Consider the following 20668-nt stretch of genomic DNA (forward strand, 5'->3'; position numbering starts at 1 on the left):
GCAGCACCTGGGCTGGGTCCTTGACCTTGCTCTGAGATTGGAGCAGGTGCTAACAGTGGGGAGAAGCCAGGCAGTGGGAGCAGACAGCCTGTGGGAGGTAAGAATACTTTCCCAGGCCCCTGTGAGTACAGAGATGCCTGAGTTCGCAGCTGTGGCAGGGTGGCTGTAGCTGCACCTGGAGAGTTCCCACTCCACCAACTCAGAAAGGGCAGGGCTCCCTCTTGTTCCCACTCCCACTGGCTCAGTGGAGTGTGCACCCTTGGCCATGCCTCCTTGCAGCCTGGTGAAGGAGCTTCAGGTCCTTGCTGGGCCTGAGCAACCTTTCAGGGCAGGTGTGATGTCTCCACAATTTCTTTCCATGGTCTGGATGCTTAGGGGTAGCCCAAGGCTCCCTTTCACGGGACTCATGGCCCTGCCCGTGGGGTGCCTCTGGAAGTGGATTGCTGCCCTGGGCCTGGCCATTTGGAGTGTCAGGGTTGGCAGTCACCCTAATGGAGGATGGGCCTCAGGATGTGGCCCTGGGCAGCCCAGCAGAGAGCCTCTTCCCAAGGCGCAAGAAACCAACACCATCAGTGGGGGATGAGTGCAGTGGCCACACTGCTGGCCGAATCCCTGAAGTGGGCACCAGTCACCGCTCCCATTTCCCACCCTGGGCCAGCCCCCATGCTCCAGCCACTCCAGAAGGTCCACTGCTGCCATCAGTACTATCAAAATGATTTCCCCGGAATCATTTCCTGGAAAAATCAGTACAAGTGTGGCACCGCCTCTGGTCCAGCTCTGCCTCTGGGCCCCTCCATGCCCTACCCTGCCCAGCTTCCTGCCCAATCGTACTGCTCCCCAGCTAGTGAGCGACTCCACCCAACTCCACGGTGGTGGCCCCCAGGGTGATTGGCTCCATAAGTCTCCCAGGGGCAGGCTCCAAAGACTGTCCGCCTCCTTCCCATACCCTCCCCGCAGCAGCAGCAGGCGAGAGTGGCGATGTGGGGCCAGGGTCTGGAGCAGCGGAGGTTCCTGGCCTGCGGGTGGGTCCTGCCTGGCTGCACAAGGGTGGGACGGCGCAGTCAGCTGCCTCGGGGACATGCGGCACAGGGGGCCCGGGACACAGGAGTCCCACCGCCGTCACTGCTGCTCCCGCAGCTGCTCCTGCCGCTACTGCCAGCGCGATGGCAGCAGCCGTTCCAGACGGTCCGCTGCTGACATCAGTACTATCAAACTGATTTCCCCGAAATCATTCCCTGGAAAAATCAGTACAGAAGTAGAAAAATTGGTAACTAATAGGAAGAATCCCAAATGGGAGTGCAATATGAGGCAAAATCCTACTGTGGACAACTTTGGCTCAACTCCACAGAGAAGTTCTAAGGGAAATTTAAGTCCTGTTCACTTGAGGAGCTCTATATGTTAGACAGAACAAACCAGCAGCCCAAGGACAGCCCACTGACAAAGATTTTCAGGTGTCAGCTGTTCTGAGTGAACCCCACTGGAAGGCAGTGTTCGTGAAAGTGGTAGGAGATTGGAAGGGATATGAGGAGACCACTGACAAAAATCTCCTGAGAAGGTACCACACTTCATAGGCTCCCGACTATCTGCAGAATATGGATATTATTGTTACTGTTAGCATGGCCCTTGCCTTTTTTTTTTTTTTTCCTTTTTTGAGGCGGAGTCTCACTTTGTTGCCCAGGCTGGAGTACAGTGGCACAATGTCATGTCAGCTCACTACAACCTCCGTCCCCAGGTTCAAGCAATTTTCATGCCTCAGCCTCCTGAGTAGCTGGGACTACAAGTGCATGCCTCCATGCCCAGCTAGTGGTCCTTGCCTTTTCTTCCATTTACTACTTGCATTCCTTTCCAACTCTGCAGAACTGCTTCCATTATCTCAAATGCACCATGCTGTTATACATTTCCTTACCCTCATACCTGACTATTCTTTGGAATGTCCTTAACTAACCTCTGTCTTTTGATTCCCTGATAAATTAACCCCCATTCTGGCAGATCCTACTCAAGCTCTACCTTCTATGTGAAGTCTTCTCTAACTGGACTGGGAAGAATTGTCCTTCATTTCATCATGAAATATGGCACCTTTAGTCTTCAACATAAAACATATCCCGCTGGATTATAATTTTTAATTCACATGACTGCTTACAGTGTCTTGGTTATGGTGTCTTTGTTTATCTTTGAAAACCTAGATCCTCCAAAGCGTGTTTGGCATGTGGTTGCTATCAATGAATGTTGCTGAATGTGACTAAATGTGTGTGTGTGGTGTGTGTGTATGTGTGTGTATATATGTGTGTGTGTGTATATATATACACATACACACATATATAATTTAAATATAGAAGATACACTGACTTTTTTTTTTTTTTTTTTTGAGACAGAGTCTCGCTCTGTCGCCCAGGCTGGAGTGCAGTGGCCAGATCTCAGCTCACTGCAAGCTCCGCCTCCCGGGTTCCCGCCATTCTCCTGCCTCAGCCTCCCGAGTAGCTGGGACCACAGGCGCCGCCACCTCGCCCGTCTAATTTTTTGTGTTTTTAGTAGAGACGGGGTTTCGCCGTGTTAGCCAGGATGGTCTCGATCTCCTGACCTTGTGATCCGCCCGTCTCGGCCTCCCAAAGTGCTGGGATTACAGGCTTGAGCCACCGCGCCCAGCCTATACTGACTTTTTAACCTGGAAGGTGCTTTTGAGGTACTCAAGTCCACGTTCCCACCCATTATAGAAATTTCTCTCTGTAGCATTCACAACTGGTGGACATTAAATGTTCCAGCTAAAACTGTCACCTTTTGTTTAACCATACATTGTGCAGCAGTAAGAGTTAGTTATGGGAGTGCTCACTCCTTGGGCTAAAATCTTCACATTCTTCTCTTAGTAATTAGAATTTATTTTAAGTCTAATATTTTTTATTATTTTAAATAAAATAAGAAATTCACAGATTCAGTGATAGTTATATTGATGTCAATATATTCTAGGTTCAGAAGTCAGTAGAGAATTCCAACACCGAAGGTATATGAACATCATTTTCAAAGCTGATACTATCCACCACTGGACATTTCATGGGCATTCATTCTCGCATGTGTATTTTCCTTTTGATTTACGTCCAGGGAAGTGTTTTCTCTGCTACATCTTTTCCTGTGACCCTGCTGTTCATTAGCAAATCATCTGACCAAATTTAGCAATGAAGTTTCTGGCTTTCAAGTAGTCCAAATGAGAAATACCCAGAATGCTTTGTTATTATTAGAGCGACAAGGAATAAAGGCCTGTTTTGGAGGGGGAAATCATGGATGATCCAAAAGAGTTAAGAGATATAACTGATATAAAAGTGATTGCAATACAAATTTATCCAACATCACTGTGGCCAAGGCAGGTCCTCTCTGCCCATCAGTCTGTTAGACAGTATCTTTTCTGTTCTTAACAGGACTCTTCCATACCGACTAGCACCTTTTTTAAAAAAAATTCATCTTTTGCCTATTCTATCACAGCTGGAAGTAGGCTAGCTTTTGGAAGAGATGCTAGAGAGCCTGTGTTTGCATTTTTTTCCTGTATGCCATCTGTTCACAGAATGGATTACAGTTGCCTCCAGTTAAAAAGCAGATTGTCTTGGCCCAGGGTCAGGAGAGAAGCCTCAGCATCCTGTCTGACTGCTAAAACCTTTTTCCCATCCCTCCAAGACACAAATGTAACATCTGCAATCAGAACTTGGGTTTCTTGACTGGTTCCTTTTGCTTTTGCATAGCAGTGCTCTCCTGGAGATTTGCAAATGCGCCTCCTCTTTCTCTGGCCTGGCATCCTATTTCTTAACGCCAATTTATTTTCTATTGGGCTCATCTTTTTCTTTGTTGTTGTTGTTTTTTCTTGTTTTTTTTGTTGTTGTTGTTGTTTGTTTAAGATGCCTTCCGTCAGTCTTGATTTACCTTCAAATGTGTTTGTGCCCAGAACTTTCAGAACTGTGGTTCCATTGTACATTAATATTGGTGAAAAGAGCTATAGTTATATTTTGCCAGATTACTTTGGCATTATCTTCAAATGAACATTTTGGATGTTTCAGTCTCTTTACTTTGTTTATTGGGAATAAGGAGCAGAGAAAGAGAGAAGACAGTGAAGCTGAATATCAAATCTTCCCCAAATTGTTGGGCAACCACTTTGGAAAAGAAGTAAAGAGATGCAGTGTATTATCTATCTATCTCTTCTTCCTCAGAGCTTTCTGTTGGCATCTAGTAAAATATTTTCAAGTGTTTTAGAGCCCTAATTTTCATTTAAAGAAAGATTTCTGAAAGTAGGAAGGTCCTTTAGTTAGATCCCGCCAATTCCAGAGTAACGTGCCCTTGAGTGATAGAGGCAGCTCTGGGTGTAAATTGCGCAGAGCTGTAAAATGGCAAGAACAATTGAGAATCCAAAGCTAAAACAATCAAACAAACAAACAAACAAAAAATACTCAACATCAGTCCCTCCACCTTTACCTTTAGGTGAATCAACCAAAAGTTTTTCTGAAATCTGAAACATAGGGTCAATGTATGCATATTGCTAATGACTTCCTAATTTTTCAGTCAAGCAGCCTCAGTTTTTTTCTTCATGCTTCTGTGATATTTGTTCCACTACTACACCATCTTCAGCATGTCTGTTTCTTTCTTGGCTACAATGCCACACTCTCTCTACTTGTCCCCACCACCAATTCAAATGTGGGTATATTCCTATGGTCTTCTATTTTTACACTTTCTTTTTAGTTCCAATTATGAAAGTAGATATATTCAATCACATCAAATCTATAGCTATTTCTGTATCTACATCTATATGCATGTATGATGTGTCAGTGACTCAATTTCAGTTTCTATATATTTTTTTTTATTTTCACTAGGAAATCCCAATGTTGTTTGCCTTCTCATTTAGATGCTTACATCTAAACCCCAACTTACCATCTTTTCCATGCGGGAAAAAAAACCCAAAACACTTCTTTCCTGCTTCAATTCCATCTTTTGTGTATGGAACCATTGGACTAAGTTCGTCTGTTAGTTTTTGTTTGTTAGTTTTTTATTGATACATAGTTGCACATATTTTTAGGGTACTTGTGATATTTGGAGTATAGTTCTGTAATGCTTAAACTCATTTACCCTGTCAACTAACATTTACTGAACACCCCTGTGTATATTAGATGTTCTCTGACTCTTCTCTATCTGACATTAAATATCTAATTAGTTCTAATTGTAGAGATTCCTTATTTATAATGCTGTGCAATATAGTCAGGCTTGGGCATTTTCTGTCCATATACTTTTATTTCTAGAGCCTCTCCTGAGTTTCTTAAACAGTCACTCTGGGTCTAGATTTTTACCTCTCCATTTATCCTGTATGCCGGACCCTGATTAATTTTCCTATCTAAATGCTACTCCTGTCAATGCTACATTATTAGAAACCTTTATTAGTTACATATGCTTATAGTATAAAGTCAATACTTCTTAGCCTGATATCCATTTTCTCCCTCATGTGATCTCAAATTTTATTTCTAAATATAATTGTCACTATTGTCCTTGACTCTCTCTATAAGATAATCATTGTTTCCTAATATATTCTGTTCTTCTGTATCTTAGCCCATGGGTTTATTTAAGCAGACACATCTTCTCAGATGTTCACTTCTCCTTCATTGTTTCAGCCTCCATCTGTCAAAATTCTAGTCATCCTTCAAGATCCAGTTTAAATGTCACTTCTTCCATTAAAGTTTTCCTGAACACATAAACTGCAGACTCCAAATGGAAAATGACATCTTACCTAAATGAAAATAATGTACTGGCCAGGTACAGTGGCTCACATCTGTAATCCCAACACTGTGGTAAGCCAAGGCAGGAGAATCACTTAAGCCCAGGACTTTGAGACCAACCTAGGCAGCATAGCAAGATACCATCGCCACAAAAAATACAAAAGTTATCCAACTGTGGTGATGTGCATCTGTATTCCTACCTACTTGGATGACTGAGGTATGTGGACTGCTTGAGCCTAGGAGATTGAGGCTGCAGTGAGCTAGGATAGCACCTCTGTTCTTCAGTCTGGGCAACAGAGCAAAACCCCATCTCTCTTAGAGAGAGAAAGAGAGAGACAAGAAAGTGTACTATATGACTGTGCTAGGATACTGTAGAGGATTAGTGAGCAGTAAGACTGGCAATGTAGACTGTGACCAGATGGTGAGGTACCTTGAATGTCTACCTGAGATGGTTGAATTTTGAAGGTAGGAGATACAAAGGCCTGAGCACTTTCTTTTAATCAGAAAATTCTGGTCAGAACTGGATTCAGAAAAATTAGCTCTTTACCTGAATATAGAATCTACTGGAGAGAGAAGAGGTTCTCAGATACCCCTTTGACTCCAAGTCCCATGATCCTAACCACTGTGTTATTGGCAGTTACTATGTACTAGGAGCTTTAGGGTTTTTAAGCAGATCTGTGTTGCAAACTTACCTCTACTGCTTTACTATTCATGTGATCTTGGGCTTCTCTCAAAATTCATTTCATCATCTATAAAATGAAGTTTAATACTAAGAATTTCCCAAAGATTTTTGAGGATTAAATAAGATAATACATAAAAAGTAATTAGCACAGTTTCTGGCCCATGGTAAATACTCTGTAAATGGTGGCTCTTTGTAATAGTAGTATTATTAATGTCAATAATAATAATGCTTTATTTCTTTTATAGAAACCTCAAAAATTTTAATATACACATAGCTACTAACACCACAAAGGCTAATCTTCTTTGGCTTATATAAAACTCTACCCCAAACAGTACTCAAGGCATTCATTATCTTTTAAATTGCCTGTTCTGTTCATTTTCCCAAATGGTAACTAGACAGACTAGACATTCTGATAAAATGCAGAGTGACTTACAAGAGTCTCTTAATAATCATGAGACATAGACTGAGACTTTTTTGAATCCTGAAATTTGCAAAGATGCATAGAGAATAGGGACATCACACTGAAGTAGAGGCTGGACAGGCTTCAAATTCCCTACACAGCAGCCTCTTTGGATTTGAGATTCAACTTGAACTTGGCCCTTGTGAAGTTACAATTTACTGTTTCCCTTGCATCTTTAAGAGTGCTCTCAAATAGAGGGAATAATAAAAAATAAATCCTTACATGGCATCCTTATATTGCTGAAGTCAGCTTATGTGCACCTAACTATTTGTATCCTAAGTTGTCTCACAGAATCGTAACACTTTAAAGCTTTCTGAGAATTAAAGGATTTTAACCAACTTTCTCAAGCGATGTATATAGAAACTGAATCCAGAATATGGGAAATATCTTGGTCAAGATGGTGTGGCTGATTTCAATTCTCCCTAATTTCAATCTTTCTTTTTAGACTTTTAGGGAAAGAGTCATATAAATACAGGGTTTCCTTTTCACCTTCTTTCTCTTTGTTGTTTTTTTTTTTTTTTTTTTTTTTTCATTCCTTCTTCTTGAGTTTCCTATGGAAATTAAAAGGAGCTAGATTCTGACCCTGTGTCTGAGTGAAGCTCAGTGACTTACATGCATCCCTGCTTGTCCTATAATCCAGCCAGCCTCAGTGACTGCTTAGTGCCAAGCACCTCAATAATTCATTTAACATATTCTAATCGGTATTGTTTTGACATACAGCTTTTGAAAGTGAAAGGTAAGAAAGGGAGGATAGAGCTTTGCCCTGGGTATCCATGCTGGACTGCTTTGAATAAGAAAAACATAATTACTCATAAAATAGTGTGAGAAAATTGTACCTACTAAAATATGTGACTCAAAATTAAATGTGTTTTCTGTGTGGGTGGACAGGTGGTGATATGCAAGAAAAGGGAAAAAAAATCACAAAACACCTCCTCAGAGTTACCTTTTCTCTGCTTCTAATTTTTAGAATGTTTGCATGTACTGAGAACAATGCACCATCTATCATCAATATTGGGAGTTATCCAGCTGATTTGTTAAGTTTATCACTGTATGTATCCCACCTCACTCTGTATCCTAGGCTAATGGGTCTAATTATATGTTTCAGAATACAGTAATTCTCAACCTCCAGTGTGCTTCAGATTCACTCTGTGAGCATAAGAAAATAAATCAATATGGATACCCAGGTCCCATTTCCAAAATTTCTGATTCAGTTGGGCTGAGATGTAGGTCATGCCTCATAGGGTGTCTATGAAATATTTTTAGGTGATCCTAATGTACAGACTGTTGAGTACAACTAAGCTACTGATTTCAGAAGCCAAAGCAATTGATGACTGAGATGGTCAAAATATGAGAATATTCTTCAGAATAAAGAGGTAACCTCATCCTTAAATGAAACATGAAGTAGCAGCAGGCTAGGAAATAATCAAATGAATTGTGGAGGATACTGGTGTGGTATTTTTTCTAAATTGCTTAACATGTCATTTTAATCAGAGAAAGACGGTAGATTACTGTGCATTGCCAAGCAGAGATAGGCCAAGTAATTCCCTGGCTTGATTAATGAGTTTTTTTCTTAAACAAGTGAAATGAGCATGTACTTTTTTAACAAAGTCCCTTTACGTGGCTTGGTCTGAGGTTAGCAGGTTTAGATCTCAGCTGAAGGAGGAAAATCCTAGTTAGATTGCAGCTATTAGACACCAATACACTAATGAGCCAACTATGGCATCTAATCAATGTGTGAAAAATGGGTAATGCTCACTAATGCCCTGCTAATGTTCTCATAATGATCTGTCAAAGTACTAGAGCTAATTATTGTCATGGCAATTTGGCCCAAGTTCACCAGGGATAATCCTGGCATTGGTGAATAAGAACATACATTGCCAGTGTATCACACACTTTGTATCTACTTTTCTATTTCTCTTCACATGGAGATCCTGTATGTCATTTTATATATACTTTTAAATGTGTACTTATATACTTCATTTTTCTTTCATTTTCTTGTTTTTCAAGTTCCATGTTTTGTCTTTTCTTCCTATTTTCATTTCTTTTTATTGCAAAAAGTAATGACGAGAATACTGGATAGGCACTTAAGAGCCCTAGGACCTGGTCCTGGTTTACTAGTGTCAGAGCAAGGCATTTTATTCTTATAGTAATAAAGAACTAGATAAGGCATATTGTACTTATTGCTTTAAAATAATAGAATTCTACATTTCCCTTTTATGTCCACCGTATGTTTTTGTCCATAGTACCATTTTTTTTTTCTTTCAAGTTTATTCATCACCATGGAAATTTGCTTTTGAGCTATGGGGCATATAGCAAGCAAGGTGGCTACTGTTAGTCAATGACACAGGAAATGGAGCTTACCTGCTGTAGAGATTTAGAAGAGGGAAGAGCAAATAGAGGTTTCAGATATGAAAAAATACTTCCAAGTATTATAGCAAGGTAACACTCTTGCCTCCAAACTTTATACTAGAGTAGTTTGTCTTGCAGAAGAGTTTTTCATTTATAATCTCTTCAATAGTAAATTATCATAGCAATGCTTTGGATCAATACAGCACCTAGTGAAGAGCAGCTCAGACCCCTTTTTATCTCAGTTTACAACATCCTAGTGAGATAGGTGGATAGCTGGGCAGATAATAACTAAAGCAGGCAAAAGAAAATTAACATTTATGGATAGAACAATTTTGCATTACACATTTCCTTTTTGAAAGCATTCTTTATCTTAAGGCTGTTCTTTTCTTCTATGTGTGTTTACAGAAGATATTTTCAGCAAATGCAACTCAACATCGTAAGGCACTTTGCCCTTTTTCACCTTGAAGTCAAATAAAGAAAGGAGGCAACTTTTACTCCCATAATAGACAAAAGCTGTAACATATAACAAACTTGGGGCCTTTGAAAGATTTTTTTAAAAATATGTAAACATGACCTTAGATCAGAGGTTAGCAAACTTCTCCTGTTAAAGACCAGATAGTGAATATTTTAAACTTTGCAGGTCACAAAGATTCTTACCTATAGGTTCTTTTTATGTTCTGCAACCCTTTTCAAATATAAAAACCTTTTTTTTTTTTTTTTTGGCTCAAAGACTGTACAAAACCAAGCCATGCTCAAATTTGACCTCAAAAACATAGTTTGTCAACCTTTCCCTTTGAATCATGTCCATATTGTATGATCTGAAGACACTTAGGGCCACTGGAACACTGATGTTCACATGCCGATGCTCCTAAGAGGGGATGTTAACATATCCAGATAAATAAAGTCCACATCTAAAAGGTGGTCTCTGCGGTAGTCAGCTTTATGAAAATAAGACTCATTTGTTGGAAAGAATGCACTCTCTAATAAGTAACATAAACCTGAGTTGCAGATTTCTAAATTCTATTAAAAGTTCATCAGGGCTCAAGATACATGTTGTTGTCTAGATTGTCTCCATCTTATAAAACTGATAGGTTTCTGAAAAGTAATCCTAAAATTGAAAGTTTGTTGAGTGAATCATTTTTCTCTTGTCTTTTTAATATAATATTACTGATAACTCCCCTGGAAAAAAATATTTTATTGTGGGACATAATAGAGAATGCTCTTTATAATACTGTTGTTCTATTCATTTGTGGCAAATAATTTGTATTCCCTTCATTCCTTATGCAACACTCAATGAGGTTTGTCAAGAAGTAACCAATCCACATGATCTTTCATGCACATTATAATGTACACAAATACATATGTGTGTATGCACAAATACATAGTTCCAGATTTCAAGTAGTTAGTAACTTGTTCATTGGACAGTCTAATGATCCATTGAACTTGTATATTTGCAATAAAGAATTTTTGGTCAAAAGAGACAAATGGAAATATATTCTATAAAACAAGCACCAGTTAATTAAATCTAGATTACATTTTTCTCTCATTTGGATCTGATAAAACCAAAATGGAGTAACAAAGAAAAAGAGGGAGTAAATATCTCTTTTAAAATAAATACCTCTTTCCATATGATTGACAACGAAGACAGAAAACCTAAATACATTTTGTCAGAATTCATTTTAATGTGCATATATTATATACCTGTAATGAATATAACATAGGAAGCAGCAGCCTTTGATTTAGCTTCTGATGTTGATGAATTAATTCTATCAGTCATAAGTATATCAGTTCATGTTGTGTTTAGTATAACAGTACTTGTAACAGTGTAAACTAAACCAAAGCAAACAAAAATACCAAAACTATACCCAATAGAAATACCCATCAGTAGAAGAATGCTTGAAGATATTGTAATATATTCATATTCTGAAATATTTTGCAGTCATTGATAAGAATTAGATTATAATCTATTCATGTGGAAGAATGTCCTGAATGCATTAAGTTACAGAGCTCTTTATATAGTGTGAGCCCCACTTTGTAAGTACAAACTCCACAATATATTTGTATAGGTTTGTATAAAATGGAGAAATATGAGGAAAAACATATACGTTAAATTGGTTGCCTCAGGAAAGTACCAGTGGCAGGGGAGTGGAGTAGGGAGTGTGAGGAGGGCAGGCAATAATGGGTAGAGATTGTGAAACTTTATTTATCAAATTAACAACAGAAATAAAGATAAAGAAAGGCACATAAATAAAGAAAATATAGGGCATAATTATATATCACTGACCTTAAATAGATACTACATTTCAATGAGCAAAAAATCAACTATATGCCAACTAACATGTAAGAAACATTAAAAGTAGATTTTTATAATTCTATTTTGACATATAACTAATAATATTAAAAACAGCTCACAGTATCTTTAGATGCTCCAAATACTATATTCAGCACTTTCTATGGATTATAATTTTTGCTGCCTATAGCAACCCTAGGAAGTATGTGCTATTGATAATCCTTTTGTATGAATGAGAAAACCATGGATCAGTGAGGTTGTCAGTATCTCATTCACAGGTCCTGAAATTGGTAGCATGGAATTTTAAACCATGGTCTGTGTGCATCTAAAGTCCTTGTTCTCAGCAAACTCATGTTATTACACAGTATGTGGTAGTGTTCTAGAAAGACTCTGAGGGTACAGAATTTTAAACATAGGAAAGCCCATGATTATAGATAGCTTGCCAAATCAGAGATCTGGGTGAAATGAAGGGTTTATGACAATGACTAAGTTTCCATCTTTCAATCCCACATTTGCCTGTAAGTGAGTGTTTTTTATCAGGTTATCCATGTCTGACTATGACTCTTGCTTATTCAAATATTTCTTCTAATTTCCACTCTCTTGCTTACCACAAATCTTTTTGATTATGCTGATTCTTATGGTTTTCACCTCTGGTCCTATAAATATATATATTTTTTTTCTTCTGTACCCTCTGACTTCCTATAAAGGATTCTTAAATACTATTTACAGTTGGCCCAGCTGTTATTTCCATTCCAACTGCCCACTTGATCCCAACAGACTTTGATCTGAGCAATCTTCCAAAAATATAGTTCAGATCATGTCACTTTCCTGCTTAGAACTCTTCAAAGTCTTCCCATTGCTGTTAAAATCGACATTTCTGCCCCAACTTATCAAAAAACCACACATGATCTGGCTCTTTCTTTATTTCCAATAATATATACTCTACTCTCCATGTCTCAACCTAACTATACTCTTATTGAAATGTCCATATCTGGATCTCTTAAGAGTCGTGATTCTTCTCGTCCTTCTCACCTATCTGATCAGAGAAACTGCTCTGGCTACCCCATCACTTTTTATCCCAGTGGTCTGTTTTAATTCTCAGCATGACAGTGAGAACATGTGACTATATCTTTGTTAGGTTCATAAAAAATAATCGTCTTTTTAATTTACAATTACCATAGCAACACAATGTATAGTCAATAATACAATTAAATTATTCACTAATTTAATTATTTCTTTAACATTTACCTTGAAAGTCAACAGCATTCAGAATGCCCGTAGACTCACAATTGCTGTTCTCAAGAATCGGATTGTCATGGTAGGACGTGTGTGTGTGTGTGTGTGTGTGTGTGTGTGTGTGTGTGTGTGTGTGTGTGTTCTGAGCAATTACCAACAGGAAAAGGAACAGATCAAGCATAAATCCTGGGGCATGCATTACTTCTGTCCTTTACTCACTGTGTGACCTTGACCAAGGTCAATTTAACTTTGTAAAGTTAATTAAATCAGCTGTAAAATGAAATTGATCTTATTTATCTTATAGACATATTTACCTTATAGACTAGGTGAGGTTGTCAGAGTAGGAGGTTTCTCATGTCACCCTTACTTCAGTTTTCAAAATTGTAAGCAATAACTACTTATGTAATTAGTTTAACTTTTTGTCTTCACCACTGTATTTCTCATGTCATCAGGAATAGTGTCCATTTTGTAAATCTATAAATGCTCAGCATTTAATTCAATGCCAAGACATAGAAGACCATCAATAATACTTGTTGAAATAATTAATTTCTCGTAAAGATCAAATAAAATGTTATATAGTATAGCTCTTTATGACTTCTAAAATGTACTACAAATGTACAATATTAAATGATTCTCTTTGCGAGGGAGAGAGATGTTTTTACTCATTGCTCTTCATACCTACAAAAGAAAGGCCACCCCTCAGGCGAGTAGGCTCTGAGAAATTATTTTTTGCAAAAGGCTTTGTCCATATAGGTTGCAAAATCACCTAAAATTAGTGTGCCAGCAAGAGTCTGGTAATCCAGACTGAGATGATCCCTTGAATAAAATACCACAATAGCTTCCAGGAACAATCCATTAGCCTGACCATTCACCTGGAACTGAGTGTGGCCACAGGACCCTAGGTTGTTTCCACTGTCATGAGCCTTGGTGCTCTTGCTCTTGTGAATATGTGGTCAAAGCCACACAAAGTAGAAGTTTGGAGAAAAACATGAAGGAGAGAAACAGTTCTGTCAAGCTTTAAGCCCTAGAAGGAGACAGAAAATTTCAGGAAGTCACTCTAAAGTTTAGGTGCTCCCGGAAGCACTGGGGCCAGACTATGGCTCTGCTTTCTAGAAACTGAGGTGGGAGAGCCATGCTGATGCCTGGGGCATAGTACTATCAGAGGGGTATGCTAAACTGAAATCCTGGTTCTAGGTTATTTTCAGGCCAACTGTGTGTATTTTCTGTCTTCTAATTGGTTAAAAGAAACAATGATGTTTTTCTTATCTAACTCCTAGTATTGTGTGTGTGTGTGTGTGTGTGTGTGTGTGTGTTTGTTATTGACACACATATACTTTATGACATACATGAAGGGCTCTATGGGATTTCAATATTATTAGAAGTCATGAAGGGCATGAAAACAAAGTAAGTGAATGGGCCACGACTTAGAAGAAATTGTAGGCTATTGACCAATAAATAGTGAGTTTGCAAAGATCTGGAACCACAAATATCATTTAACCCAGCAATCCAATTACTAGGTATCTATCCAAAGGAATATAAATCATTCTATTACAAAGACACATGCATGTGTATATTTATTGCAGCACTATTCAAAATAGCAAAGATATGGAATCAACTCAAATGCCCATCAATGATGGAATGGATAAAGAAAATGTGGTAAATATATATTATGGAATACTATGTTGCTATAAAAAGGAATGAGATTATGTCCTTTGCAGGGACATGTATGGAGCTGGAAGCCAATTATCCTCAGCAAAGTAATGCAAGGACAGAAAACCAAACACCACATGTTCTCACTTATAAGTAGGAGCTGAATAATGGAACACATGGGCACAGGGAGGGGAAAACACACACTTGGGCCTGTTGAGGGGTGGGATTGGGGGAGGGAGAGCATTAGGAAAAAGAGCTCATGCATGTTAGGCTTGATACCTAGGTAATGGGTTAATAGGTGCAACAAACCACCATGGCACACATTTACCTTTGTAACAAACCTGCACATCCTGCACATGTATCCCAGAACTTAAAATAAAATTAGAATAAAAAATAGTGAGGTGTGCGTAGTAAATGAAATAGTATTTGAACTGGTAGACTGAAGAAAAGAGGGAATAAAGAGGGAAATAAAAGAGAGGGTATTTTTATTTCAATAAAACCTAACTGAAATTGTTTTAGTAGTAGTACAAATAGATAAGACAAATTTTGTTGATGGCTGTCTTAAAATACAGGGTTAAGAGTTGGGATTTATTTAATATCTGTGGAGAAGTTATTGAACAAGATTCTGATTTGACAAAAAAACTGTTTTAAACAGATTAATTTGGCAGTACGTGATGAATTATATAAACATTTATAGGTGCTAATTGACTCCACTGGGGTGTCTTTGAAATGTGTTCTCCTTCTTCAGCTTCCCTTAAGTTTTCTTCTGACATCAGTAAAAAATACCTAATCTGGAGATATCCAGTTACATATATCAAAAATACTACTCTTGTTAGTTAAATGTAAAAACTGCACTAAGAAAAAATGCTTACAGACAGGTTAACTAATAGTACAAAAATATTATTTCTTTGGATGAACCCAAAGAACCATCAAGAGCAAGAATTAAACTATGGCCTTCTTGAAGTGTTTGTGGGGTTTCGAGGATAAACCTCAATCTCACTGCAATCCCCTGATATAAGAGCTTTTCTTGTTTGTTTTTGTCTCCTTTTGAAACAAGTCAAGCATTGGTATGGCCTGTGACCGTAAAATATTTTGTTATTATAATAAGAAGGAATCCCTTTTCCATCACATTTTTTTATCCAAAATAAGAGACACAAAGTTTTTGTATTTGAGAAATAGGTAATTAGATGCGAGATTATCTCATCATCCATGTTTAAAATTAGTGGACCCTTGTAGTATAGTTTGAAGTCAGGTAGCGTGATGCCTCCAGCTTTGTTCTTTTGACTTAGGATTGTCTTGGAGATGCGGGCTCTTTTTTGGTTCCATATGCTACATTAACCAAAACAGCATGGTACTGGTACCAAAACAGAGATATAGACCAATGGAACAGAACAGAGTCCTCAGAAATAATACCACACCTCTACAGCAATCTGATCTTTGACAAACCTGAGAGAAACAAGAAATGGGGAAAGGATTCCCTATTTAATAAATGGTGCTGGGAAAATTGGCTAGCCATAAGTAGAAAGCTGAAACTGGATCCTTTCCTTACTCCTTATACAAAAATTAATTCAAGATGGATTAGAGACTTAAATGTTAGACCTAATACCATAAAAATCCTAGAGGAAAACCTAGGTAGTACCATTCAGGACATAGGCATGGGCAAAGACTTCATGTCTAAAACACCAAAAGCAACGACAGCAAAAGCCAAAATTGACAAATGAGATCTCATTAAACTAAAGAGCTTCTGCACTGCAAAAGAAACTACCATCACAGTGAACAGGCAACCTACAGAATGGGAGAAAATTTTTGCAATCTACTCAACTGACAAAGGGCTAATATCCAGAACCTACAAAGAACTCAAACAAATTTACAAGAAAAAAACAAGCAACCCCATCAAAAAGTGGGCAAAGGATATGAACAGACATTTCTCAAAAGAAGACATTCATACAGCCAACAGACACATGAAAAAATGCTCATCATCACTGGCCATCAGAGAAATGCAAATCAAAACCACAATGAGATACCATCTCACACCAGTTAGAATGGCGATCATTAAAAAGCCAGGAAACAACAGGTGCTGGAGAGGATGTGGAGAAATAGGAACACTTTTACACTGTTGGTGGGATGGTAAACTAGTTCAACCATTATGGAAAACAGTATGGCGATTCCTCAAGGATCTAGAACTAGATGTACCATATGACCCAGCCATCCCATTACTGGGTATATACCCAAAGGATTATAAATCATGCTGCTATAAAGACACATGCACACGTATGTTTATTGCGGCACTATTCACAATAGCAAAGACTTGGAATCAACCCAAATGTCCATCAGTGACAGACTGGATTAAGAAAATGTGGCACATAAACACCATGGAATACTATGCAGCCATAAAAAAGGATGAGTTTGTGTCCTTTGTAGGGACATGGATGCAGCTGGAAACCATCATTCTTAGCAAACTATCACAAGAACAGAAAACCAAACACCGCATGTTCTCACTCATAGGTGGGAACTGAACAATGAGATCACTTGGACTTGGGAAGGGGAACATCACACACCGGGGCCTATGATGGGGAGGGGGGAGGGGGGAGGGATTGCATTGGGAGTTATACCTGATGTAAATGACGAGTTAATGGGTGCTGATGAGTTGATGGGTGCAGCACAGCAACATGGCACAAGTATACATATGTAACAAACCTGCATGTTATGCACATGTATCCTAGAACTGAAAGTATAATAATAAAAAATAAAAAAAATAAAAAATAAATAAAAAATAAAATTGGTGGACCCAGTAGCTGTTTTACCTTATTGTGGTTGTATTTATCAGAATTCAAAGAGCATTTCTTATAAGGAATTGATAAAACTCCAAATATTTAACTGCAGCACCTCTCCAACTTACAGATTGTGTTCCAAACATTTGTTGGCAGACATTATTCTGAGTAATTATCTTGAAGTTCTGAAAAGTTCATCCTGCTGTACTAGAGCAGGCCTCTTTGAATATTAGCAAGCGGTGCATTGATGAAGTCAAATAAGAATTATTAAAAGTTAATTATATACAGAGTAAAAATACACACAACAGTTATAATCCTACAAAGAAAGTTGTTATAAATGATGTACAGTTTACATAAAAGTCTACATTTTGAAGTGTTTTTGAACAAAATGAAACTTCAGTGCATGGAAAGTATGTAGGGATTTTAATCTTAAAAACACTAAAGAGAGTCAAATGATGACAATAATAATCTAGAATTATTCAAAGTAAGTTTATCAATTATGTTCAGTTTCTTTTCAACACTTAATTTCAGGATGGTTTTATGATCCTCAACTGTAAACGTTAATACCATATCTTATAGATATTACAAATAAAATCTATCATTGAGTGCTGTAGTTACTATAAACAACAAAAAAAAACTTTTGTTAAAAATGAGTAAAAAGGAAGTAAATGAGTAAAAAATGAGTAAAAAGCAATATTTTATGTATACTATGACATTTGTAGTATAAAGCCAAACTCAAGCATATAAAAAAAATCCTGTAGGAAAAATATTAAATGTTAGTGGTGTTTAGCATTAGATGACAGGCTATGGGTTTTATTTTTTATTATTTTTATTTTTTATGAATTTAAAACATTTCCTAAGTTTCTTTTTCTCTAATCCAATATGACTAGTAATAAATTATCTAAATTTCATGGATACATATACTTTTAAAATTTTTAAAATAATTTGTCTGTTTTTTAATATTAACAGTTTGTTTTCTTTTTCCAATACCTTCCCAGCAACAAACAGCAGCCCAAAAATGTTCAGCGTGGAACCCTGTTTAGAGTCCTTTTCTTTCAACAGTGGTTGAAATAGCCACCCTTTCTTCTCTTAGTCAGCATATAATAATGATTATAATAGTGATGGTAGACAAAGAACACAAAATAGCATGCGTTTGAAAATCATAACATGACTTCAAAGCAATTTTCACATATATTTTCTGATTCGTTCCTCATGATATCAACTCTGTGAAGTAGATGACTTATTTATTAAAGGGAATCAACTCTTTTTTGTGCCTGGGCCCAAGGCAGGAGAAAGATTAAAGGAGCTATGCAGCCTGGAAGAAAGACATCTTAAGTCTTGACTGAACCATTGTTTATTTACCTAGGGAGTATATTTATCACCATTTCCTAATTGTCAGAATCTCTTTTGGTAGCAATTAATGTTCTGGGGTCCTAGGAGAGCTCAATTTGTGATCTTCCAGTTCTTGAGTCTAGGGTCAGTTGTGCTAAATAGCCTGTAGAGAAATTTGTAGGATGATTGTAGAGATCAGGTGGCACCAAAAATACACCAATAAATGAAATAGTGACAGTTATAGTGGCTTTGAAATATAAGAAATGAGTGCTGACAAGATTTACTGATTATTCACTATTGTATTTTTTAATTTTTTAATTGAAATTCTGTACAATTCAGAGATAATAAAAACACAACCAGAAATCCAGTAGGTAAAGTGCAGATAACCAGGTTTTGGGTTTCATCTCTATATGATTGACTTTCTTGGTGTCATGGAGTCAGACACGATCTTTTAGTATCTCAATTCATTATTATTTAATGTTGTCATAATACTTATTAAGCTTATTAAAACTCATAGGAGAGAGGTGCTAAGTTTCAAATGGCATCATTCTTACGGAATGGGAAATGCCTATCAATTTTCTCAAAAGTGTTTCATGAAAATCAAATGTCTCCATGCAAAAAGTAAGTCTCTTGAATGCAATATAAGAACAGCTTCTTCTTATATTACAACTGAATGTGATTTTATTGAAAATGACTATGGAATCACTGCTATCCTCAGCAGAATAAAGAAATTTTCAGTGTCTTTCAAGGTATTAATCATATTTTCTAAAAAGTGATTGTTAATTAATTCCACAGTTCAATCTCTTTACTGCTGACCTTTTTCACCACATACTTTGAGCTCTATATGGATGGCGTTTTCTTTCATATAAGATATTAGTGATGGAACATTGAACTGTACGTTACGTGGAGGACCCTGAAGAGGTCATTATAATAAAATGTGAGTGTTCTCACTTGCTTTATGTAATGGACTCTGGGATTCTTAAGAGGTTTGCAGATACTGTCTTTGATCATGTTGGCCGACTCAGCTAATATGTTCACCATTGCCTTGATATGTGAGAAACCAACTCTAAAGTCAACAGCTCCATGAACCTCAATATTGATTATAGACTATTGCTTTAGAGTATGTTGGAATCCAGATCCTCCCATTTGCCCACACTACTGGAATCCAGTTTTCTTAAATATTCAAATAAAATTATTCATTTCCAATTCCATATAATTGAAGACATTCAGAGTCTTCTTCAAAATTTCCAAAAAATATCAAGGGCATAATTTTGGTAGGTCTTGGCAGAGTTGGGGGAATTAGGTGCTTCTCACAACTTTTTTTCCAGTTTTTAAAAAATTATAATATGCATGTAACAAAATTTACTGTCTTAGGCATATTTAAATGTACAGTTTGGTAGTATTTAGTGCATTTATATTGCTGTGCAACCATCACTAATTAGAAGATAATTCTTTCATCTTCTAAAACTAAGCTGTCTACCCATTCGATAATAACTCCCCATTCCTTCTTCTTTCCAGTCCCTAGAAGCCACCATGCTACTTTCCGTCCTTATGATTATAAGTACTCTATATACCCCATATAAGTAGAATAATGGCTTATTTCAATTAGCATAATGCCCTCAAAGTTTATTCATGTTGTAGCATATGTCAGTATTATTTTTAATGTTGAATCATATTTCATTGTGTGTGTACGTGTATATGTGTGTGTGTAGTGTGTGTGTGTGTGTAGTGTGTGTGTGTGTGTGTATATATATATATATAATGTTTTGTTTATTTATCTGTCACTGGGCCTTTAGGTTGCTTCCATGTTTTAGCTGTTGTGAGTAATGCTATTAACGTGGGTATACAAATATATTTTTAGATTATGCTTTCAATTTTTTGAATATACTTAGAAGTGAAATTGCTGGATGATATGGTAAATGTATTTTCAAGTTTTTGAGGAATTACCAAACAGGTGGTAAGAGTGTAAAATGGTACAGGTGTTGGTATTCCACAACATCTGTACCATTTTACATTCCTACCACCAGTGCAAAATTGTTTTAATTTATTTGCTTCTTAACTAACACATGTTATATATATATATATATATATATATATATATATATATATTATATAAATATATATATATTTATATATATATTTATATATTATATATATATA

General features: G+C 37.1%; 2 protein-coding genes across 3 annotated transcripts in view; both read left to right on the plus strand.

Moving 5' to 3' along the window:
* LSAM (limbic system associated membrane protein) overlaps window positions 1–20668 on the plus strand; it is a 656583-nt gene that overhangs the window by 53372 nt on the left and 582543 nt on the right. The gene's annotated exons all lie outside the window — the stretch shown is intronic.
* Window positions 580–16886, plus strand: LOC139360839 (putative uncharacterized protein encoded by LINC00612). Its single transcript, XM_071088996.1, has 2 exons — window positions 580–752; window positions 848–16886. Exons 1-2 carry the CDS (start codon window positions 580–582, stop codon window positions 1215–1217), a joined length of 543 nt encoding a protein of 180 aa, XP_070945097.1. The 3' UTR covers window positions 1218–16886.

This window comes from Macaca nemestrina, chromosome 2, assembly GCF_043159975.1.
Source record: "Macaca nemestrina isolate mMacNem1 chromosome 2, mMacNem.hap1, whole genome shotgun sequence".
NCBI lineage: Eukaryota > Metazoa > Chordata > Mammalia > Primates > Cercopithecidae > Macaca > Macaca nemestrina.

Bases quoted from the DNA above. Each gene is read 5' to 3' on its own strand.
- LOC139360839 (XM_071088996.1), top strand. From the start codon at position 580: ATGAGTGCAGTGGCCACACTGCTGGCCGAATCCCTGAAGTGGGCACCA. The intron at 753-847 runs GTGTGGCACCGC...CCCCAGCTAGTG, and splicing joins TCCTGGAAAAATCAGTACAA to AGCGACTCCACCCAACTCCA.